At 41.0% G+C, this 25,551-nt stretch overlaps 1 protein-coding gene across 4 annotated transcripts; it reads left to right on the top strand.

Moving 5' to 3' along the window:
* Positions 1 to 101: 101 nt before the first annotated feature.
* On the top strand, positions 102 to 23,564 carry sin3aa (SIN3 transcription regulator family member Aa). Of its 4 annotated transcripts, none has more exons than XM_010884304.3 (21): positions 102 to 176; positions 4,930 to 5,143; positions 5,834 to 6,016; positions 6,122 to 6,228; positions 6,564 to 6,855; positions 6,993 to 7,241; positions 10,982 to 11,134; positions 12,563 to 12,718; positions 12,906 to 12,995; positions 13,244 to 13,362; positions 13,564 to 13,774; positions 18,380 to 18,496; positions 18,622 to 18,860; positions 19,137 to 19,320; positions 19,443 to 20,013; positions 20,146 to 20,315; positions 20,484 to 20,657; positions 20,762 to 20,854; positions 21,143 to 21,237; positions 21,348 to 21,549; positions 21,638 to 23,564. In XM_010884304.3, exons 2-21 carry the CDS (start codon positions 4,961 to 4,963, stop codon positions 21,866 to 21,868), a joined length of 3,819 nt encoding a protein of 1,272 aa, XP_010882606.1. In that variant the 5' UTR covers positions 102 to 176; positions 4,930 to 4,960; the 3' UTR covers positions 21,869 to 23,564. The 4 variants fall into 4 exon arrangements, with proteins under 4 accessions (XP_010882606.1, XP_010882605.1, XP_010882607.1 ...); XM_010884303.4 differs by lacking the exon at positions 102 to 176 and adding an exon at positions 2,911 to 3,161; XM_010884305.4 differs by lacking the exon at positions 102 to 176 and adding an exon at positions 3,586 to 3,660.
* The last annotated feature ends 1,987 nt before the right edge of the window (positions 23,565 to 25,551 follow it).

The following is a 25,551-nucleotide window of genomic DNA, read 5'->3' as shown; positions in this document are numbered from 1 at the left end:
ATGTCTACTTTCCCCATTGTATTATTTCATTTACATTACACATACAATCAGTTTGGCGGGTTATATTTAAACTCAAATGACGTAGAAAGTGGTGTATGCTACGCAAACGGAGGGGGGCGTTTCTAACTATTTTGTTACAAACCACGAATCCGGAGTAAGAAGCTTCTTTTTCCTGGGTATGTAACAGCTGGTAAAACTAAACAAATGTAGCAATTTTCATATCGCCAACTGACGTTAATACAGATGAGGAGGGTTAACCGCATATTATTCTTGTTCGTCGTGAATGTATTATTTGTAGCCTACTAGTTAGCTCATACAGTAAGTTAACGACAGAAAGGAGAGGTTGCAAGCCAAATTTAGTCGAACCGAAGTAATATCGTTTGTTCCTGGAAATATAAAATGTTTAGTTTGATTAGGTTATTTTTTTACTCCTAAGTGGAAACAAATTTCAATTTACATCTTGCAGACCTTCAAATGTAGCCTAGCGTATACAGTGTGCGAATGGATCGGCAGGGGGAGGGAGTTGTTGTGGTGAATAGGTTAGACATTTTTACTCCAGACTACTGAAGTAGCCTAAACAAAGAACTTGATCAATAAGCTCGAATTGAGCTATTTTGTTCACATCTTGAATGGATTTTGACATTAAATGTACAGATGTAATTTGTATTTACGGTTACACGATTTCTCGGATGGCTAGTTACATTTGACTTTGGCATTAAGGGCAACTGAACTGCACATAGCAAATATAATCGACTCTTTGTTAAACCTTTGAAATAAGCAAAATTGATGGATGCCGTATCGTTAGTTCTGCATCACGCGTTTTATCAAATGTGATCCAATCCAGGAATTATCAGTTTGCCACGTTTCCCGAATTCCTTCAGAACGCAGCTTTAACATTCGTTCGTCCCTGTTATTATTGTTCGCTGAAAAGTTAGGGGCCGCATCGAACCAGCACACCTTTAAAACATTTGCAGTTACGGATGGTGACGGTCAACAACTATCTAGGGAGATCAAGACGCGGCTGCCGTAAATAGTATAAAAAAAATAAAAAGACTGTTTATGTGGTATGAAACTTGAACAAAGGTTAATCTAGCTTTCTCCAGCTGGTTATTGTTGGCTACTTGTGAAACATGTATTTCCGCTGCAGCAATACAGCCATTCGTGGCATTTGTGTTTGACAACACATCTGCATACGTCAGTCGAAAATGTTAGCCGTGGTTCCATTTCCGAATCAAAGTGAAATTCAGTTTAAAGCACTATGTTTAACTGTTTGCATTCAGCATTGTCGTATATGAAAAAGATTGGTGAAACAACGAGCTTGCCAACGACTCGGGACGCAATTGACGAATTAGACTGCGTACTGACCAATGTTTAAAATATGTAGCTTACAGCACGGTTACCGTTGTAGTTGAAGCAAGGAGGAATCCCAGATTACTGTTTTAGCTCCGCCTCTCATGGGCGTTGGTTTTAGTAGCCCCACCTTTTGAGGCGTTCTAGTGAGTTACATTTTCTGCATTGATTGGTTGTAAATATAGGGGTGGTGCCCAAAAGCTTGGAAAGTGTGTATTCGATTAACCTTACTCGAGGGTCCAGGTATGGCATGTTACGCTCCAAGTAAACGTTGATGGCTTTCTTTTTGGATTAGTGCTTACTCTTGAATAGTTAGTTCAACCGGCTACTGTCAGTATTTGAATTGGTCCTTTGGAACTTAAGTATTTACACCAAATACCTTTATTCTAAACCAAGATGGCCCAATAGCTGTTGTTTCTAATGAGAGCTTAGTGAAGGCTTGTAGGCAAACCCTAGGAAAGGTTAGGAGAAGTAAGCACCAGTTTATGACATCTTATTTATAATATTGATGTATGCATTACACATTTAAAGATTCCACAGGTTTTTTGCAGTAATCCAAAACGACATATTTGAATGGGAAGTCGATCAGGGCATCACAGTTTGACCTTCAATGTATTGCAAAATGCTACGCATGAATTTAAACATTCTCCAGACCTTTTAAAACCGCCCATAATTGGACACGGATATGTTTAACAATTGTTGGTTGTAGAATGGCTGCATATTCAAAAGGTCTTTCCTGACCATCTACAATGCCACCAACATCACACAGAGGTGTGCAGATTAATGTTCGATTGGAAAAAGGCGCTCCTCCCTCCACCAGTTTGCCGGTTCATGCTATGGGCCATGGACCGTTGCCTCGCAACGTAGCATAATCGAATCCGCCCAATGACGTATGCTACAATCCCTCCAATGCTCAGTCACGTATTTCTTGAACTTCAGGAAGTAGCCATTACCCTCTGAAAACGAATTCACTATTTCTGCAGTCTAAGTAAAATATGTGCTTCTCAAATAGGCACGTGCTCTGAATAGTAAACGTATATTTTACACGTATATATGCACCATAGACCAATGGCGTTTATATATGAATACTAATTACATTCGGTTGAATCAAATAATCCACTCACATACGTTAGTCAAAAGTTTGTGCAGAAAATGTAGCATACATTAAATGGAAACTGGTCAGGAATAGTTACATTGGCGTCTGGAACTGATCAGTTACAAAGTTGTCTTTCCCCTTTCCGCCCACTTTTGACGATATGCAAGTACCAGCCGTGTCATTAAGCATCGAAATACATAGTTGTGGTTTGTGACTAAGATTGAATAATATTGCCACACTATACTTTCAATGCGTAGTTACCCTTTAGCTAGAATTTTGTTATTGTCGAATGTTGTGTACGTGCTGCGATGGCCAAAAGAGTGGCAGGTGAAAGTACAGCCCCTTTTCAGTTCTTAATATTTGAGTGATTTATCCAATTGCCAATCATAACTATTATACTACACCCTTCGTGGGTTCTTTGGAGCAGCGTCCAATAAAATTGTTTGGTGGGTGGGAAAAAAGAAGAATACACTACCTAGACCACGCCCAGCTGAGCGGAGGTTGTTTCTCTCGAGTAGAATTTTCCTTTTGCGGTCCTGGGCACCGATTGTTTATTTTAAAATATTTAGCTATAGTGATTTCAATTATTTCATTTGTACAAGTACATGCATGCTCCTGTTTGTCTTTTGTTCTTTTGTGGTTTAAGTTTATAGTATACCCACCAACTGACTGCAACTTTAGCTTGCCTGCTCAAGTCTCAGCGCGTTATCTGGGGGTGAGTTACATTTGTCAAATGTATTGTTTCTATTAAATAATGTCTCGCTATCAACTTCCATAACTAGTTCAATGAAATCGTCCAGGAGAAATATACTTCTGGACTGTTTCTCCAGGATTTCAGGCGATGTGGTTGTCTAGTACTTACATGTGCACATTACTAGCTAAGTTAGTTGCCGTTACGCGTTCGCTAACTACCTAGCCCGCCGTGCTACAAACTCGATTCATCGTGTGTTTATGTTGTAATGTTGATACTAACGTTAGTAATACAGACTAACTAGTTAGTTACCTACCTTTGCAATTGATAAACTATTAGTTATCTACTTTTAATAATGCACCGTTATTCTCCAGGCTTTTGTTATAAGTTGTGGTATTTTAAAACACGGTATTTGTTTTCGTCGTAACGTTACTGTACGGTAAGCACTTGTCTTCATCATACTTGAGCAGTCTTCCAATGGCGGGCACTGATCGCTTCGTGTTGAAACAGGACTACTCAAAAGGTCGGTGTTCTGAAATGGTGACAGGCCGCAACGAGGGGGAGGGGAAAGGGGACTGGCCATTACTTTTTAGCTTGAAAATAAAGCCGACGCTATCATGACCAGTAGACTTGCATGCAATTGCATATCAGCCGCAATGACTTTATTTGGAAAACGCTCTTCTTTAGCTAACGTTAGCCATGTGGTTACGATCAAGCTGCACATCACGTTAGTCGTACGTTGTCAGACAGCTAGCTAACGTTACGTAAAGCGAGCAAACTGTTCGGTGATGTTGTTGGTAGCTAACGTTAGCTAACTATGGTAATGGTTGGCTAGTTAGCAGAATGTGTCTACTACTATTAGGTCGTTTCACCGAACAAAACACGGATTTAATCATAGTGGTCTAATCATGTATCTGAGGCTGTTGTTATATCAAATTATCTGCATAGTTAGAATGTTCATTAAATAAGTTGTGGTTTGCTAAACTTTTATTAGCAAGTTTCTTTTTTTTAGCATAGCCAAGGCTGCGTTCTTACAGGAGCCTAACGTCATTACATTACTAGTTACGTGGATGTCTAGATAAGTTCGAAATCTGCGCTTGAATCTTGTTTTCTTGTTATACCTCATTGTTAACCAGTGAGTAGATAGTTAACGAGGTTTTGTGAGGCTAAATCTGGACTATTGTGCTGTCAGTTGGTTACATGCAGGAAATTAATCATAGGAAAGGTAGACTAAAAAGAAAGGCAACAAGCTAGCCATGTACAATCAGTGCAATAGACTGTGTCGCTTCGATGACGTAATTCATACCTCTGCAGCATGCCATGGTTACTAGGTTGTTTTGAGTCTACATAGTATTTCTAGATTGTATCAACACGTGTCGGTCTTGTTTTTTGTTTATCCTCAAATAAGAAATAACAGCAGAAGAAGAGAGCACTGCATTTTTCCAAGCATGAATGTTTTAAATAAAGTATTGTTTTCCTAACTTATACCTACCTGACAGATTCCTATATTGTGTTAAATTTACAGAGTAATATACATGAGCAATTAGGGTTAAGCAACTTGTTCAAGGACCATATTTATAAAATAAAAAATAAATATATATATATATATATATCCCTATCCCTATCCCTTTGTGGAGTTCGGGATGTAAGCCATCGACTTTTCTGGTTGTGACACTTCATCTTTGTATAGCAAATACCTGTATATAATTGTATATTTTTCTGTATCCAGTTTAGTGAGACAGTATTGTCATTATAAAATGGATCCCATGCTGAAGTAGTGTTTTGCCCACAGGTCTTTCAGTCCCCTCAAGTATGAGTTCAAGATGAAACGGCGATTGGAGGAACAGGAACCAGTCTTTGCGTCCCAACAGCGGCGCCTTCCCGGCAACACTGAGACTTTCCAGCACCGTGCCCTGGCCCCATCGTCGGCTGTATACGAGGCCGTGGCCGACAGCATGCAGCCCACCGCAGGCAGCATCCAGTATTCTGTCCCTCAGGGATACCAGGTACACGCACACAACCAAGGTTTATGATACCAATCATTTATTTTTATCATACGATTATAATGACAAAAATAGCTCCTTAAATCTGCATTGCGGTAAACACGGATGGTGTCCAGACATTGAAAGAGAATTCAATTAAAAATATGTAATGTATTTTTAGTGAACACATTAGTGTCCAAGTTTATCCTTAAACAACAGCGCTGCAGTAGTTTTTTTAGAGAGGCAACAGGAATACCCCGGACCTTTTGTGTGTCATGTGCATCACCCACTTTGTGTAGGCTTTAGCAATTATGTAATTAAAAACAGCTTCTGTAAGATAAACGCAGCCTCTTGCTTGATGCACACTTCAATTCCACACAAAAAACTTACCGTCTGTGAATTGCTAAGAAACTATTGTGGTCATATGTGATTTAAGAAAGGCATTAGAGCATATTGTTTTTGTAAAACATTTTCTTTGAATGAAAACACAGGAAGATTCTGAAACCTGGAAAAAAATAGATTATATTGGGCCTTTCATGAGTGGTAAACTTACTGAAAGTAGTATGCTGTGTCATACTCTGGAATTGTGGAACAGCTATATTTTTGAATACATACAAGAAAGTACATTTTGCCTTCCCCATTTTTGCAAATTATTCTTGTCAGTCTGACCGCAGCACCCTGTCCTAAGATCCTCCTTTTTTACTCCCTCTTCAGGTGCCCTCGGTGCCCCAGAGCTCGGGTGTTCACGGGCATGCCCCTAGCCCGGCCGTGCATGGTGGCTCCCACCACCAAAGTCCAGCCGTCCAATCCCACGGGCCAACTGTGATGCAGGGCCATGCTCACCCCCCCGCACCCCCTGCCACAGCCCAGGGCCAGCAGCAGTTTCAGAGGCTCAAGGTGAGACCCCCTAGCTGTTCATTTAGTGTTTTCTGGGCAAGCGTAACGAGGCAAGGCCCCAATGAATAGTGCTGAGACGAATGGAAGTCTTTCTCTCTCTTTCAGGTGGAAGATGCTTTGTCGTATCTGGATCAAGTGAAACTGCAGTTTGGCAACCAGCCACAAGTGTACAATGACTTCCTGGACATCATGAAGGAGTTCAAGTCTCAAAGGTGAGGTCATTTATTATTTACTTTTTCCAGCTTTTGTCTCTTTTTAAACTTTCTAACATGGCAAATGTTAAACAAAGTACTAGTTTCCTATATTGAAAGTCTGGGTTTAAAAGCATTTTAAAATAGTTTTTAGTAATTTAATGTAATTCTGCTTAATTATTTTACTGCTTATTGAAATGACATAAGCAACCCTGTTGAAACTATATCATTTGTAAGCTGTGATGGCTAATTGACAAATTAAAAAAAACAAAAATAAATGATGCATGTATCGTCATAAATTCCTTTTCTGGTATTAACTGCCTTTCAAGCAAATCTGTTTCTCCGTTTCATCACAGCATTGACACTCCGGGGGTGATAAGCAGGGTGTCCCAGCTCTTTAAGGGCCACCCCGACCTCATTATGGGCTTCAACACCTTCCTGCCACCGGGCTACAAGATCGAGGTTGCAACCAACGACCTGGTCAATGTGACCACTCCTGGTCAGATCCACCACATCACACCTCACGGCATATCGGTCTCCCAAATCCCCCTGACTGGACCCCCCACTCCGCACCAACCCCATGTGGCCGCTCCCACCACATCTGCCCCACTTCCTCCCATGCAGCCAACCCCTGCTAAGATTAGCAAGGTGAGTGTATGACCATATTTATTTTTGATGTATATTTTTTTATTTTTTTACAAATGCATTACACAGTAATTGCCTATTTTAATTTCACAGCTTGGTCTGCTAGTCCTAAATGTTACATTTTGTGTTTGTTTCATCAGCCGCTGCAGTCTCTAGCCCTTACACCAAGCAGCCAGCCCAATCCATCTATACCAGCCTATGCCTCCCCCCGCTCCCCACCCCTGCAGCCCCACACCCCAGTCAGTGGCGCGCCCAACATCCCTCCTCTGCAGAACAATCAGCCTGTGGAGTTCAATCACGCTATCAACTACGTCAACAAGATCAAGAACCGGTTCCAGGGCCAGCCTGACATCTACAAAGCCTTCCTTGAGATCTTGCACACGTATCAGGTCAGCTGCCAATCTCAGCCTTTTTCTTAGACCACCTGACACTTAAAGAAGCTCACTTTCTTTTTTCTGTGCCCTGACACAGTTTCACTTGTTTTTGAACAGTGACAGACCACCTTATTCTTGTTCTGTATGCACAGTTGTTTTGGTCTTGTTGCTGAAACAAGTTGCATGTCAAATAAGCTTATTTATAATATCAGTATTTCTTCCCTTTGAGTCCCCATTCATTCATAAATGTTTTATTTTTAGTTCATCACTTTGAAAATAAACCGGAATAATTTTGAAGTTTATACTTAGTTCAAAGACCGTATGAACAAGAGCCCCTCCAGTTTTAAAAATGTGAAAATGGTTAGAAAAGTCAAATAATTAATTAATTGAACAATTTCGGTTGAATGTTTATTTTTGGTCACCCACAAGTATGTATATCAGAGGTTTTGAATTTGGGACACCTTTCATGTCTGTGTAAACGCATCACCTGCCTGTTTGCAATAAGGCCATTGCTCGAGGACAGTCAGTTACACACTTTCAGCAGCAGTTAGTCCTCCCTACCGCATTAAAATGCGCAGGAGACCAGACTTACTGAATATCCAATTGAAAACATGTATTTTAGCCAATTATCTCTAGTTCAGCCCTTAAAGATTGGTCTGAGGAGATGTTAGTGTCATCGTAAGTAAATGACAATTTAATTATTTACAGGAATTTATTCTGTTGCTCCACTCCAGACCTGGACAAAAAAAATCTTTAAAATGTCTGTTGCTGGAAACCTATTGTCCCTTCAAGCTTTGGGGCTCTGTTTAAAAAAAGGGAGGTAATTAATAGATTCAAACAGGGTTCCGCCTCCAAAAACATAAGTCAATACCCCTAATGTGTTTAAGACCGTTTTCATTTATGTTGTGGAAATGATCTGCTTAACAGTATTCACTTTTGCTTGGCGCAACAATTAGTTTATTTTAGCTATCCATCAAGTTTATTTCTATGAACTGAATCTTGGTTTTAATAGGATAACAAGTGACTATAGTCACATGTATTAAGTATTAACATACCCTGTTATTGCTTCCAATGCGAGCGCTAAATCTTTAGATCCCCATTTACTTTCAATGAAGCGGGGGACTGGGTGGCAATGCGAGCATGGGGTGAAAAGCAAACAAATTGGTCAAATTATGTTGGAAAGATGGGAACCCATTCTGAAAGTCTTTACCTGTACATTGTCAACATTATTTGAAGGGGATTTGTTCAGCTACCGCGTGAAGCAGCATGGCAACCTAAATGTGATTCATCAACCATCTGCTGGCGGGAGCACTTCCATTCCTACATTCATTGACCAACTTATGCCCATTTTCCTCTTCTGCTTATTTAGTCTTGTTTTTAGAAACTTCTTAGAAATCCCCCAAAATGTTTGCTAATCCCTGGCCAGTATTGGGTTTTTAGGTTTTCACACACGAATATCTGTGTTGTGAAATCAATAATCGTTGGTCCTATCAATCAAACGCTTAAACAGATTATTTACAAATTGTAATAATAGTAAAATGAATGCTTTAAATGTTCTTACTGTTCTGAATGTGTTGCATTAATTGGATGAACATTTATTTGCAAATTCTAATATTAGAATAACATTTTTTTTATTCTAATAGACATTTTGTCCTTGAATATGACTAAGCCTGACTAAGCACAAAAAGAGGGGTTTATTTATTACATTTCAGGTTTGACATTTATTTAATGGTTGTAGGTCCGTTTATTTTTGCAGTTTATATAAAAAGTCTTACAGTGTGGAGAACAAGTATTTGATACACTGCTGATTTTGCAGGTTTTCTCACTTACAAAGCATGTAGAAGTCTGTAATTTTTATCATAGGTACACTTCAACTGTGAGTGACGGAATCTAAATCAAAAATCCAGAAAATCACATTGTATGATTTGTAAGTAATTAATTTGCATTTTATTGCATGACATACGTATTTGATACATCAGAAAAGCAGAACTTAATATTTAGTACAGAAACCTTTGTTTGCAATTACAGAGATCATACGTTTCCTGTAGTTCATGACCAGGTTTGCACACACTGCAGCAGGGATTTTGGCCCACTCCTCTATACAGACCTTCTCCAGATCCTTCAGGTTTCGGGGCTGTCGCTGGGCAATACGGACTTTCAGCTCCCTCCAAAGATTTTCTATTGGGTTCAGGTCTGGAGACTGACTAGGCCACTCCAGGACCTTGAGATGCTTCTTACAGAGCAACTCCTTAGTTGCCCTGGCTGTGTGTTTTGGGTCGTTGTCATGCTGGAAAACACCTCCATGCGTCACGGTTTGGATGGTGTTCTTGGGGTTGTACTCATCCTTCTTCTTCCTCCAAACACGGCGAATGGTGTTTAGACCAAAAAGCTCTTATTTTTGTCTCATCAGACCACATGACCTTCTCCCATTCCTCCTCTGGATCATCCAGACGGTCATTCTTACTGGTTGGTAGGTGATCAAATACTTATATCATGCAATAAAATGCAAATTAATTATATTTTGAATTCCGTCTCTCACAGTTCAAGTGTACCTATGATAAAAAATACAGACCTCTACATGCTTTGTATATAGGGAAACCTGCAAAATCGGCAGTGTATCAAATACTTGTTCTCCCCACTGTATAATCCATTTTTGGTAAATGGAGCCATAATCGCTTATCATTTACATATCAGCGTAGTTGCATATGTGATTGGTCTCTTATCTATGTATGACATATTTTGCTAATATTCTATCTAAAGAGGTTGACATGACTTTGTCATTGGCTAGCTAGCTAGCGAGCAATGAGTTCTACACCTCCATCTCAGTGCTGTGTCAAACAGCTGTTTGTTTTACATTCGCAAAGAAAAAAAGCTCAAACCAGCAGCATAATAAATGTTTAAATGATAATTGTATGCAGGATAAAATAATGAATGCATTTAATTGGTTATTGTGGTAATACACACATGAAATACATATGAGTTATTGTCAAAAGGACTTGTGAACGACTCAATTAATTCAATTTAATCATTAATTCGACTGGCTGGCTGCAGATTTACACAATTTCTTACAAAATATTAATTTAATTTATTGTTATTAAAGTACACTTTTCTGGAACAACTTGAACAATCTTTTAAAGTAAGAGCTTTAGCTAATTTGCCATTATTTCGTGGTTTATTATTTTTAATTATTGATATTTTGTTTAAAATAAGTGTTTTGTTTTGGTAATTTCTATATGTATGAATTGAAAATCAATTTGGGTGTAGTTTTTTGGGCTTAGTTGTCAATGTTTAACACTAATCTTTAGTAGTCAACAATGTTATATAATCTAGAGGGTTCCCTTTCCAGTTCCCAGCCTGATTCTCAGAGAATCTCTCTTAAGTAATATTGGTAATGTAGTTATCACTATAGCCAAAATAAATCAAAATCAAACCAAACTCTAGTTATACATGGATGTATCAAAATGATGTAACAACTGAGAGGCGTATGTGATAGAACTTTTTGATTGTGTTGCTTTCATTTAATTTTAAATGATAACAGACATTCCCTATTAAATTTAAACAAAGAATATTTACCAAAGCCAGAATCTAAAATATTCTGACTGATTTGTGTTTTTCTGAAGTCAAAATATTATTTTACATAGTTCTTTTTTTTGGACAAGCAAACACTCAATTTGTAATATCTGGTGATTTTTTTTTGTGGAATAGTGTTCTCTTAAATTACTCATGATATCATTGGTTGTCTTTTGCAAAACTAGAAGGAGCAGCGAAATGCTAAGGAGGCAGGTGGAAACTACATCCCTGCCCTAACAGAGCAGGAGGTCTACGCCCAGGTTGCCCGGCTCTTCAAGAACCAGGAGGACCTACTTTCAGAGTTTGGCCAGTTCCTTCCTGACGCCAACAGCTCGGTGGTGAGTAGAGCACATGATGTTTCTTTGCACCCCCAGATTACTATTAATTTGTCCAATATTAGGATAGCATGGGCAATTTACATCACCAATTGAAGGCCTACTTGACCTAATTTTAAATGCATTAAGAAATACTATGATTTTGTAAATGTAGTAGTTATAAATATACCTAATTTAAACCAGCAAGTGTAAAGCCTCTGGATTAGAGGCTTTTATGTAATATCCTGAGTTAAAAATTTTCCTGTTCACCCGCAATTGGTCATGGGGTGCTCTGGCCGCATTACAGAATAAAGTAAAATCCATCCATAAATGTGTCTCTTACACTGAATGACTAAGATCTGAGTCAATAAAAAGACTCAAACTTCCAATTACTAATGGGAATTTACTAAAATGTGAGATTATAATAACTAAATCCACTTATTTTTAAAGTGATGATCTTTACAAGGTTGTCCCAAAGCAAATAGCCTAATCGGAGATGTAAAGGACATCAGTCTAAATATAAAATCTAGCGAAATTACTAAATGAATCTACAACCCGTTTCCAACCCAAAAAGTTGTCATGCTGCGTAAAATGCAAATAAAACCTGAATGCAATTATCTGAAAGTCATTTATTCATATATTTAATTGAACAAAGTACAAAGACAACATATCAAATGTTGAAATTGTTTTTGGAAAAATACATGCCCATTTTGAATTTGATGCCAGCAACATGTTTCAAAAACATGGGGACAGGGGCATGTTTACCACTATGTTGCATCACCTCTTTTAAAAACACTGGGTAAGCATTTGGGAACGGGGGAGACCAATTGCTGTAGTTTTGAAAGTGGAATGTTTTCCCATTCTTGCTTGATACGGGATTTCAGCTGCTCTCCTTTGGGTCTCCTTTGACATTTTTTGTGTCACAGTGAGCCCAAAGTTTTCCATGGGCGACAGGTCTGGACTGCAGGCAGGCCCGGCGGACTGCAGGGAGACTGCACAGTCCAACTTTTCTGGACCCTGGGTTGTATATGTAGATATAAACTAATGTGCCAAAAATGTTTTACTCAAAGTATTTCTTCAGATACTTTTTTTGGGGGGTGCAATCATGTGCTGGTGCCACCAGTTGAAAGGCTCGGTGGTACCAGTAGATATTGTCTTGAGCCATTGCAGATAAGATGCTGACAGGCAGGCAGACTGATATAAAGTAATAGGGTAACGATATATTCATTAAATGCATAAAGAAAGTTCACAGATATTCGTAGGCCTACTTTCTAGGCATCTCATTGCTTTTGTCAGGTTGCTTAGCTGTGGGTTATTCGCTAACAGCAACTCTATACCAGCAGGAAGCATCCTTTGACCAAGCTCACGGGTCTTCCACATACATTGAGCAAAAAAGTGCTTTCAAATGTTGACATTGGCCAAAGCTCATGTTGTGTACCTTGTCCTCCCTAGCTTTTAAGCAAGACTACAGCGGAGAAGGCGGAGTCTGTGCGGAACGACCACGGTGGCACGGCGAAGAAGCCACAGCTCAACAACAAACAGAGACCCAATCAGAACGGCTGCCAAATCCGCAGGAACTCTGTGACGGGGGTAACACCCCCTGTCAAGGTGTGCACACATCTTAAAACTTTTTTATTTTTTTTAGATATGACAATTCATCACAACCCTGGCTTATTTCCTGGTCGCTATACTAATTCACAGCTTGTTTAGTTATTTAAATTATTTATTAATTTACAGTGATATATAGATAATAACCCACTCTAACCCTGTCCTCTCTGTCTTTGCCATTTTGTAGAAGAAGCCCAAGTTACTTAATTTGAAAGACTCGTCTCTGTCAGAGGCCAACAAACATGGAGTTGGCACAGAATCTCTGTTCTTTGAGAAGGTGTGTTTAAGTTTGTCTCTCTACCCTTTCAGTAACATGTGGAATTAAATTCAGCTTGGTCAATGTTTTTAACTACCACTTAATGAATCAGAGTTGCTTCTAATTTCCTGCCAGAAAGAAATAAACTCCCCCAAAGTTCTTAAAGGCTCAGTTTGAAGAGGTTCTTCTCCCAAAACATCTGCATGATTTGACAGATGTTGTTTTTGTCTTTGCTTGATGTGCTATATTGTGTGTTTTCTTTCCTGCAGGTGCGGAAGGCCTTGCGGAGCGCAGAGGCCTATGACAACTTCTTGCGTTGTCTGGTCATCTTCAATCAGGAAGTCATCACCAGGGCTGAGCTGGTGCAACTGGTGCTGCCCTTTCTGGGGTGAGGATTTATGTTTAGAAACCATCTCACTTAGTCAATGAGCATCTAAATGTATCCAGCCTTCAATGGTTTTTGACTTGATTGAGAACATTTAACCCTGACTGGTTATGCATTAATTTCATCCATTTAGTAAATCTTTGTGAAGTGGCTCTAAAATTAATATTTTGCTTATTTGAACAAAATGCCCTCTCTCATTGACAGAAAATTCCCAGAGCTGTTCAATTGGTTCAAGAACTTCCTAGGATACCGGGAGATGTCCCACATTGAGAACTATCCCAAGGAGCGTGCCACAGAGGGCATCGCCATGGAGATTGACTATGCTTCCTGTAAGAGGCTTGGCTCCAGCTACAGAGCCCTGCCGAAGAGCTACACACAGCCTAAATGCACCGGGAGAACGCCACTGTGCAAAGAAGTGAGTGCAAAATTGCCTTGCAGCCATTCAGCAAGCCCACAAGGGATAGCATTTTACACATCATTACTCTCCAGTTGTACTCAGTTATATTCTGAACATAGTGAACGTTCACGTGGGGTCCATGCTGCTTTATAATCATTTAAGAAAACCAGATGAAGTATTTGAACTACATCATTACTGGAGGTTTGATTCATGTGTACATGTAACACAGACTTAATTTAAACCTTGTTACATGTATACAATACACTCTGGGTTTTTGCAGACACCACATTTTGGCTCTAGTCCAGCATTTTGGATTTGAGATCAGAAGTTTCATGTGAGGTAACTGTATAGAATGTCATCTTACTAGAGGGTATTTTCATACGAATCTCTAACTACACTGCTCAAAAAAAATTTAAGGGAACACGTAATCATCACAGTATAACACCAAGTCAGTTAACTTCAGGGATATCAATCTGTCTAGTTAAGAAGCATAAGCAATTATGAGTCAATGTCACCTCTGTTTTGGTGCAAATGAAAGTGACAATGGGTACACTGGGGAGGCACCACCAAGACAACCCTCAAAAAGGGAATGGTTTTGCAGGTGGTAGCCATAGACAAATGCTCTCTCCTTATCCTTCCTGGCTGATTCTCTAGTTTTGCCAGTGTCCTTGTCATTACTGTTAGTATGAGGCGGTACCTGCAGCCGTTCAGGTTGCACAGATAGTCCAGCTCCTCCAGGATGGCACATCCATACATGGCGTCGCAAGAAGGTTTGCTGTGTCTCCCAGTACAGTCTCAAGAGCATGGAGGAGATACCAGGAGACTGGCCGTTACACAAGGAGAGCTGGGCAGGGACGTATAAGGGGATCAACCCAGCAACAGAACCGGAGCACTGCCAGAACCCTACAAAATGCCCTCCAGCGGGCTACTGGTGTGCATGTTCATGACCAAACTCCATGAGGGCCTGACGTCCTCTAGTGGGACCTGTGCTCACATGTACCATGCAGCTTGATTGACAGTCGCCAGAGAACACCAGAATTGGCAGGTCTGCCATTGGCGCCCCGTTCTCTTCACAGATAAGAGTAGGTTTATACTGAGCATGTGACATGCTGTGGTGAACATTATGCTGCCTGCAACATCATCCAGCATGACCGGTTTGGTGGTGTGTCATGACCGGTTTTGATGGTGTGGGGAGACATATCCTTGGAGGTTTGCACAGACCTCCATGTACTAGCCTTTTGTGGTGCACTGGGCCCTGGGTTCCTCCTGGTGCAGGACAATGCCCGACCTCATGTGGCCAGAGTGTGTAGGCAGTTCTGGGATGACAAAGGCATTGATGCCATTGAGTAGCCCTCAAGTTCCACAGACCAGAATTCAATTGAGAACCTCTGGGACATTATGTATTGGTGCATCTGACGCCGCCAAGTAGCGCCACAGACTGTCCAGGAGCTCACTGATGCCCTGATCCAGGTCTGGGAGAAGAACCCCTAGGACACCATCCACCGTCTCATCAGGAGCATGTCCAGATGTTGTCGGTAGTGCAAAAGGGCACGTGGGGGCCATACACACTACTGGGTCACACTGAGTTGCTGTGCTGAAATTCACATACGTTGAAACAGCCTGTTATGTCTATTGTTTACTTTGAGTTTGAATCCAGCCCTCTATCGGTTGGTGATTTGGATTTCCATTGATCGCTGTTACGTCATTTTGTTTTCAACAAATTACGCAATGTATAGTAACGGTTTTGATCTTTAATATATTTCGTTCATCGAGAACCAGTGTGTGATTTAAGTGTTCCCTTAAATTTTTGGAGCAGTCTATTTAAATATTAAATCACCATGGATTTCTAAATCCCCTTATAATGTTTCTGGATACTTGAGTTAATCTCGTTGCTGAAATGATAATGGATGATTTGGAATGAATCATGAATAATGACAAGTGAGAAAGCTACGAAGGCTGAAAGACCATGCCTGCTCTCTAAAAAATACAGTGGGGCAAAAAAGTATTTAGTCAGCCACCAATTGTGCAAGTTCTCCCACTTAAAAAGATGAGAGAGGCCTGTAATTTTCATCATATGAAAATGTTCAACTATGAGAGACAGAATTAGAAAAAATATCCAGAAAATCACATTATAGGATTTTTTTATGAATTTATTGGTAAATTATGGTGGAAAATAAGTATTTGGTCAATAACAAAAGTGAATCTCAATACTTTGTTATATGCCCTTTGTTGGCAATGACAGAGGTCAAATGTTTTCTGTAAGTCTTCACAAGGTTTTCACACACTGTGGCTGGTATTTTGGCCCATTCCTCCATGCAGATCTCCTCTAGAGCAGAGATGTTTTGTGGCTGTCGCTGGGCAACACAGACTTTCAACTCCCTCCAAAGATTTTCTATGGGGTTGAGATCTGGTGACTGGCTAGGCCACTCCAGGACCTTGAAATGCTTCTTACGAAGCCACTCCTTCGTTACCTGGGCGGTGTGTTTTGGATCATTGTCATGCTGAAATACCCAGCCACGTTTCATCTTCAATGCCCTTGCTGATGGAAGGAGGTTTTCACTCAAAATCTCACGATACATGGCCCCATTCATTCTTTCCTTTACACCGATCAGTCGTCCTGGTCCCTTTGCAGAAAAACAGCCCCAAAGCATGATGTTTCCACCCCCATGCTTGACAGTAGGTATGGTGTTCTTTGGATGCAACTCAGCATTCTTTCTCCTCCAAACACGACGAGTTGAGTTTTTACCAAAAAGTTATATTTTGGTTTCATCTGACCATATGACACTCTCCCAATCCTCTTCTGGACCATCCAAATGCTCTCTAGCAAACCTCAGACGGGCCTGGGCATGTACTGGCTTAAGCAGGGGGACACGTCTGGCACTGCAGGATTTGAGTCCCTAATGGCGTAATATGTTGGTGTGTTGCCTTTGTTACTTTGGTCCCAGCTCTCCGCAGGTCATTCACTAGGTCCCCCTGTGTGGTTCTGGGATCTTTGCTCACCGTTCTTGTGATCATTTTTACCCCACGGGGTGAGATCTTGCGTGGAGCCCCGGATCGAAGAAGATTATCAGTGGTCTTTTTTATAATTGCTCCCACAGTTGATTTCTTCACACCAAGCTGCTTACCTATTGCAGATTCAGTCTTCCCAGCCTGGTGCAGTCTACAATTTTTTCTGGTGTCCTTCGACAGCTCTTTGGTCTTGGTCATAGTGGAGTTTGGAGTGTGACTGTTTGAGGTTGTGGACCGGTGTCTTTTTTATACTGATAACAAGTTCAAACAGGTGCCATTAATACAGGTAACGAGTGGAGGACAGAGGAGCCTCTTAAATAAGAAGTTACAGGTCTGAGAGCCAGAAATCATGCTTGTTTGTAGGTGACCAAATGCTTATTTTACAGAGGAATTTACCAATAAATTCATAAAAAATCCTACAATGTGGTTTTCTGGATTTATTTCTTCTAATTTTGTCTCTCATAGTTGAAGTGTACTTATGATGAAAATTACAGGTCTCTCATCTTTTTAAGTGGAAGAACTTGCACAATTGGTGGCTGACTAAATACTTTTTTGCCCCACTGTATCACTAACTCCCCTACTGTTGGTAATAACAACGTTATCATGTTTTATATCCAAATGTAAACATGTTACCTACAAAACATGAATTAGTTATAACTAGCCATGCAACAAGCACTGTGTAATCAGTTGTATTCATGCACATACAGAATCTTGGGACCAGTATGACAAGAGGGTCAGAAGGGAGGCGCTGCTGGCCTTCTTGTTTGCTGGGTTTTCGGGGACGAGATTGGAATGGGGTAGCCTTACACAGCCGCCTAATCCCACAAATGTACATTTAAGCCTACTCATCACGACCAGACTGATATCCCTGTAGTGTTTAAGTTTAATCGGGCCAATGGGAGCCCTTTCATGAATAATAGGTGCAGTCTAGGTGATGACGAGCAGGCTACTAACTCAAATAGATTTTTCTGGAAGCAATGTTATACCAAATGCTATTACTCTTTTGTAGAAAAATAATATTTAAAAGTTTTTTTTCTTCTGGTACTTGTTGGTTTAATTAGTTGAAGGCTGATCCAGTTGCATTGCAATTAACTAATCACCCATTGGAAACTTCCCACACCCAAACACTTTGAATCGCAGCCCGACCGACCTGACTGATGTCCATGTAGCATTTAAATGTAAGCTTGTGGGGTCAGGTGGCTGTGTGAGGCTAGGGATGGAGTATGCAAAGAGAGAGATTCCAGTTTCTGGCAACTTGGAACTGCACATCCTATTTAATAAGGGATGTGAAGGATTCACAGACAAAATGGGGAGTAAATACAATTTACAAAAGAAATGCTTACACACTATGTGTTTTGGATCTCTAGACAGTTCCAACACGCAAGTGAAGCATCAGTAACGTTACCGGTACGCTGATGCAAAAAAACATTAAGTGCAGGTAACTGCTATCCAGACAGCTCTTGCTGAAATCAAGCAATAACTACAGATGGTTCTGAGGTTCAAAACATTAATGTGTTAACTGTGAGGAAAAATGTACGGCATTCATCATTTTGTACTTTATATGTATAAGTACATACACACTGAACATATTGTGTATGTCCTTGATTCATCCAGGTCCTCAATGATACCTGGGTATCGTTTCCTTCCTGGTCAGAAGACTCGACCTTTGTGAGCTCCAAGAAGACCCAATATGAGGAGCACATTTACAGATGTGAAGATGAACGCTTCGAGGTGAGTTTTCCCTTTATAGACCTTGAAGATGAGGCTTTTTTTTGTAACATTTTTGGTAGATAATTATTTCCATTTATGCTGTTGGGTTCTGTTGTCATCCAATGCTCCATTGTGTTTGCCTGCAGCTGGACGTGGTGCTGGAGACAAACCTGGCCACCATCCGCATGCTGGAGACTGTACAAAGGAAACTGTCCCGCATGTCAGCCGAGGAGCAGGCCAAGTTCCGCCTGGACAACACACTGGGAGGCTCCTCCGAGGTCATCCACCGCAAGGCCATCCAGAGGATATATGGCGACAAGGCCGCTGACATCATGGATGGGCTCAAGAAGAACCCCGCTGTGTCTGTTCCCATTGTGCTAAAGAGGTGTGTTTCAAGCCCATGCTCAAAGTCTACCCAGAAAAGCACCATTGTTTATTCAGCATAATGTTCAGATTAACTATACCTTTATATTTCTTTAGGATTGATTTTGCAGACCCATTAAACTTCTTTAATGTTTTCTTATTTAATGGCTTATTCATGTTTTGTCTTTTTGCAGGGATCTAAATCCTTAGTATCATGCATGTTCATTATTTTCATGTCCTAACAGAGTTTAAAACGGTCACACCTTGAGTATTTCTTCTTCCCCCATGTTGTCCTCAGGTTAAAGGTCAAGGAGGAGGAGTGGCGGGAAGCCCAGAGAGGCTTCAACAAGATCTGGAGGGAGCAGAATGAGAAGTACTACCTAAAGTCTCTCGACCACCAAGGCATCAACTTCAAGCAGAACGACACCAAGGTGCTACGATCCAAGACGCTGCTCAACGAGATTGAGAGCATCTACGATGAGGTGGGTTTTCAAAAACCCCAACATGTTAAAACCAATGTAATCACACATCCTGGGAATGTGACTTTGCAGTTCACACAATGGCACAAAATGTAAACTATGTATGCCTTTGTGTTGTTGTGTAGCGACAAGAGCAAGCACCAGATGAGAATGGCACGCCTTCCAGTGGCCCCCATTTGACTCTGACATACGAAGACAGCCAGATCTTGGAAGACGCAGCCGCCCTCATCATCCACCATGTTAAGCGCCAGGCAGGCATCCAGAAGGAGGACAAGTACAAGATCAAACAAATCATCCACCACTTAATCCCTGACCTGCTGTTTGCCCAGCGGGGCGAGCTCTCAGACGTGGAGGAAGAAGAGGAGATGGAGCTGGACGAGGCCGGAGCCAAGAAGCACAACGGCGTCACGCAAGGTGGCAGCCCAACCAAGTCCTCCAAGCTCCTCTTTAGCAACACTGGTGCCCAGAAGCTAAGGAGTTGTGATGAGGCCTACCACCTCTTCTACGTCAACAATAACTGGTACATCTTCCTGCGGCTGCATCAGACCTTGTGCTCGCGGCTGTTACGTCTTTACGGGCAGGCAGAGCGGCAGATTGAGGAGGACGTCCGCGAGCGCAACTGGGAGAGAGAAGTGCTGGGCCTGAAGCGGGGCAAGAACGAAAACACTGCCATTCAGCTGAGACTGAGGGAGCCCAGTGAGTTTATTGCTCAAAATCCATTCCACAGAGCAATGTTACCTGGGCTTTAAAAGACGTGTAGTCTAGTAGAAACCAAATGGATAATGCCTACATCAGTCTTATAACCGTCTGTTTTTTCGTAACCTGCAGTGGATATTGAGGTGGAGGACTACTACTCTGCCTTCCTGGAAATGGTGCGGAACCTTCTAGATGGTAACATGGAACCAGCTCAGTATGAGGATTCCCTCCGAGAGATGTTCACCATCCATGCCTACACTGCCTTCACCATGGACAAGCTCATCCAGAGCATTGTCAGGCAGGTCTGTTAACAGATTTTTCCTTTATGAATCTCCAGATTGTTGAGCAAACTATACCTGTTTTTAGTTTGTGTTATGTAGTCGTTTCACTTTTTCTACATGTTCAGTCCTGATGGATTACACCATGTGCCCCTTTCACTACTCAGCTCTTCCTTTTTCTTGTGTTTATAGCTCCAGCACATAGTAAGCGATGAGATCTGCGTGCAGGTGACAGACTTATACCTATCGGAGAGCACCAACGGAGCCACTGGAGGTCCCCTTCCCACCCAGACGGCCAGGGCTTCCACAGAAGCATGCTACCAGCGCAAGGCAGAGCACATCATGTCTGACGAGAACTGCTTCAAGGTAGGGAACTGTTTCTGGTCTGTTCGTGTGGTTGGTTTGGGACCATTTCACACTTACTAAGGCGCCTCTCCCCCTCTGCCTTCCCTCCTCCGCTCTCACCACAGGTTGTGTTCCTGAAGAACAGAGGCCATGTTCAGCTCACTGTGGAGCTTCTGGACACGGAGGAGGAGAACTCTGATGAGCCCATGGAGGCAGAGGTAAAAAGCAGTGCAGAACAGAAGTTACTATGCTGTTATTTTCTCCCAGGGGAAGCCAGGCACTTCAGTTCCCAGACCCTGAAATTAGTGCACCTGGGCCTTTTGTTGTACAGTGTTTGACCAAATAAGAAGGGTGTTTTGATGGTATTTTGTTATCATCTCTCTGTGACATCTCTCTTATGTAAATTAGTTTTTAGTCCTGTGTAAACTGGTGTTATGACTGGCTAACCTTTGTTCTGGCAGCTAGCCTATGTATTGAATGGACTTGTAATGGACTGTATTTTCTAGCGGTGGTCAGATTACGTGGGTCGCTACCTGAATTCTGACTCAACCTCTCCAGAGTTACGGGAACACCTTGCTCAGAAGCCTGTCTTTCTCCCCAGGTCAGTTTCAAGCCCTATTTTAACGTGCGTCCTTTATTATCGTATGGTTTGCATTTCTAAAGCCCTAAAAGAGAGCCTTAGTTTTTACTAGCCTAGTTTTTCTTATTTAGGAATCTCAGACGGATACGGAAATACCAACGTGGTAGGGAACACCTGGAGAAGGAGGCCAGCGAGGGAGGGAAAAGGTCTGTGGAGAATGCAGAGAACCTAAAGATGGAATGCATGTTCAAGCTCAACTCCTACAAGATGGTCTATGTCTTCAAGTCTGAGGACTACATGTACAGACGCACTGCCTTGCTGCGTGCTCACCAGGTACTCTCATCTCCAATCTAATGGTATGCATCTCCGCAGCAACTCTGCAAGATATTTTTCTTTGACCTTTTGTCCTTTTCACCTTCAGTCACACCAGAAGGTGAGCACACGGTTGCACAAACGCTTCCAGGCCTGGGTGGACAACTGGGTGAAGGAGCATGTCACCCGGGACATGGCCGCCGAAACCAGCAAGTGGTTGATGGGTGAAGGGCGTGATGGCCTGTTGCCGTGCACCACAACTCGCGAGCCAGAGATCCTCCACTTCATGAACATTAACAAGTACCGTGTCAAATATGGTCCACCATTCAAAACTGCATAACTGACTAAGAATGGAAAGGGGGTTGTGGGGAGGTTGTAGTAGGACCGGTAATAGGTGACAAGGAGAGGGCTTCTCAACAACTTTCAAAGCTGATATGGGAGCAACACAAAGCTAGCTGCCGTGTCGTACCGGGGCGACTGGATCACTGTTTTTACCAGCGTTTTTAGCTGTGCCCACTTTTGCAGGGCCTTTGGTGCCAAAACGTAGGCGTCGTCCTGTTGTTTAAGATCCAGACACAGTCACTGACCTTAACTCTTACCAACAGACCAAACCACATCACAAATCAAGGTCTTAAGGGCTTTAACGACAGGCTCCTGACTTTTGGACTGTGCACTCCGATTGGAGCCTGCTACATAATGGCATCCCTTGCGCTCAGTCGGTAGGCTAGGGGTTTCTTATTGACACAGTAATACATGAAGCCATCAGAAGAAGGGGTTTGTTGTCAGGTATGTATTTGGACGGTGTAACTGCAGTATCCGTGGAAATAGTTTTGGGGGATAAGTGCACTTAACTACGTAAGTGGATGCTTTTGAGGTTTCCGAATTGCCTCGGTTTCAAGTTTGCATTGAGCTCATTGTGGACTGTTGTTAAAATGATCTGGCACAACGATATTCCTGTGTTATGGCGAAGTCTCAATAACCCATCACTTTAAGAGGAGAAAATGAATTGCAGCATTAATAGAACAACGCCAGAGTCAAAAGCAGCATTGTCTGTGGAGGAGTGAAAAGCACTGTTGCGTTTAATGTAAAAGACAAGTAGATTAGCCACACAACTCTGCTGTGTCTGACTGTAAAATTGTATAGCTTGTGAATGTCAGATAATGACCTGTGCGGATGTGCGCGTGTGTTTGTGTGAGTGTGTGTATATAAGTATATAAACACAGCTAATCCTGACCGCCCTGGTATTGAAACACTTTGGAGACGCTGGCAGTGCGCTACATTGCCAATACACCAGCTTGTATACATGAACAGAGATCGTTGCAGACGGACTATTCACACACTGCTCACATTGTAAATAAACTGTACATATTGTCAGACCTTTTTTAAGACAGATCTGCATTGTTGTGCTAGTAATACTTTCCAAACTTACTGTGGACTAGTGAGAGATTGCTGAAGTTAGAACGTGTACAGTACCTGTCAAAAGTTTGGACACTTACCCAGTAAGTGTCTAAACTTTTGGCTGATAATGTATATGAAAACAAATGCAAGAACGTTTATTACAGTTTTTACCAAAGGGAGTTGATTAATGCTAGTTGTTTTCTTTTTCCTTTGTGTGTTTTTTTTTTTTTTTGTCTTTTTTATTATTATTCTTGTAGTAAGAAATGTTAATTTGAAAAGTAGAAATGTATCCAGGTCTTTTTTTGAAATGGACGTTTTTATAAAATATTTTAATTTTTGGATGTTTGAAAGTGGCTCTCATTTCAGTCAACATCACTGCCCATGTGAATTTCATGAACATACTCTAAATGGGACAGAGTAGAACTGGGATCTATGCTTAGTTCTTACTTTCAGTCCTCAGACAGCAAAAATACTTTTTGTCTCTGCCACCCTGGATAGATTTCTGCTCAGAAGATAATGGAATATATATATATACACACATTTTTAATAATGAAAGTCACTTGAGCATGTTTTGTCTGTGGATCATAGCCCCTTTATTTGAACATTATTTAAAATAATAATAAAAAAGTACATTTGTAGTTGATGTACCGTGTCTTTTGATGGGTTGTTTAAAAAACGTTTATTTTTTTTACTTTTTTCGTTCATGGCACAACTATTCAGACCCCTGACCAATTCTCATTTTACTGAATTATAAATGGTACATAGACATTTTGTTCTGCTTAGTTATTTTACAACACTGATGCTCAAAATAAATTGACAGGTAACATTGCTGTTATGTAGGAAAAAATAAATGTAAAAAAAAGCTAGTGTAACAGATTGTAATACACTGTAAGACATTCATCTTTGAATGTCCTAGGAGGTAATATGCTCTAGGACATGTTTTCTTGAAACCATTCAATTCTTTCCAAGGGTAATTGTTTGGCAGAAAGGTGAATTTCCTCCACAGGATGAGTGTGTTGAGGGATGGGCAGTATTAGCTTTGTGCCACACACAACACTCAAAAAGCCAAAATGCAATGACCTATCTCTGACTTGGCTCCTATCTGACTAAATGACTGAATCGCACATTCCAGCTGGGTCACTGTTTTCAGATTATTATTTTTTAGTAAATGCTTCTTGCCACTGTCTTATACAAGACAGTTTTACGCAGAGCTCTTGGTTTGATTCATGGCTGTACCATTACCCCACTCACAGCCAATGAACTCTGTAGCTTCTTTTAAGTTATGGTTGCCCTCTGTGGATTCTCTCATGTTCTTATTTGAGCACTGAGTGTAGAGGGAAATAACTTTTTTGCACTGCCTCGTTGCAGCTTCCACTTCCTGGTTATTGATCCAACTGTGCTGGTATATCTACATATTTACATATTATTTTGTACCCTTTAGGTAATCAATGCACATCTATTACTTTGTCCATCCTATTATTGTAGAATGGTCTTTGGACTGTATTTTCATTCAGACTTACAACCTGATTACTGATCCTTCAACAGTAGTGTGACAGCAGATTTATGGTACACTTGTGGAGGCTGATGGTAAGGTCATTTTCCTCGTTAGGGCAGTGGAGTTTTATTTATATTGAGCTTCCACAGCACTTTGGGATGAATACTTATGCAAGAAACATTTCAGTGAATTTTTCTTAGAAGTATTTCCCAACATAAAACTAATATCACCATACAATAATTTACAGTGTGTTAGAAAATATAATGTCAACAGAAAATTTCATTTTATCATTTATAATTCAGTGATATGAGTTGGTCAGGGGTTTGAATAGTTTTGCAAGGTACTGTAAATACTCTGGTCTAATGTTAATATATTATGTCAAACCAGAGATGTATTATATAATTTCATATTGACCAAGTTAATTTTGTGTGTGTGTGTGTATGATGTTTCTTTTTACTAATATCCTGTGGTCAGAGTATGTAAACAGGTTAACAAAATCTTGAACCAGGTGCAGAAAAAGACAGATGGATGCAATGCTCTTATGTTCCAGCAGATGGAGTTCTTTTACCATCTAAGTTATTTACCGGTTAAAGTAGTGTTGGAACACAAAGGTAAACCCCAGGGATTTCTATGACAATCAGCACCATTGCTAATATAAAATAATCACATTCTGCTTGTGCTTTTGTCAACCAAATTACTATTTGGTGACATTCCACGCTAAGTGGTCTGAAAGTTATCCCAAGAAATAGTTTTGTGAATATGTATTTGGTATGCCCATGTAAATACCTCAGCACCCCAGATTAATTCGGTACATTTGGCTAGCAGACACAAACATTGTAGTTTGACATATCTGCTTACTTGACTATGTAGCTTAGTCCTAGGTGACACCTAGCTAATTGCTTCCTTTTTTATATCCCTACTGACCACTGATGGATCCAAGTACTGTATTGGTTTCATTCAATTGCTATGACAACCAGTGGTCACTGTGATCACATTAGAGACACAAGGAAACCCAGTCAAGATTCTTCTGGCGTTTGGTATAGGTCACACATTTTTTAGTGCAGCTGTGTACGTGACTAAGATCTGAGGGACCTCCAACTGGGACTGTGTTTGTTCTGGCCAGCCACCGA

This window comes from Esox lucius, chromosome 19, assembly GCF_011004845.1.
Source record: "Esox lucius isolate fEsoLuc1 chromosome 19, fEsoLuc1.pri, whole genome shotgun sequence".
In the NCBI taxonomy this organism is placed as follows: Eukaryota; Metazoa; Chordata; class Actinopteri; order Esociformes; family Esocidae; genus Esox; species Esox lucius.
Note: the sequence above shows the minus strand (reverse complement) of the source record. Positions and strands in the feature narration are given on the sequence as shown.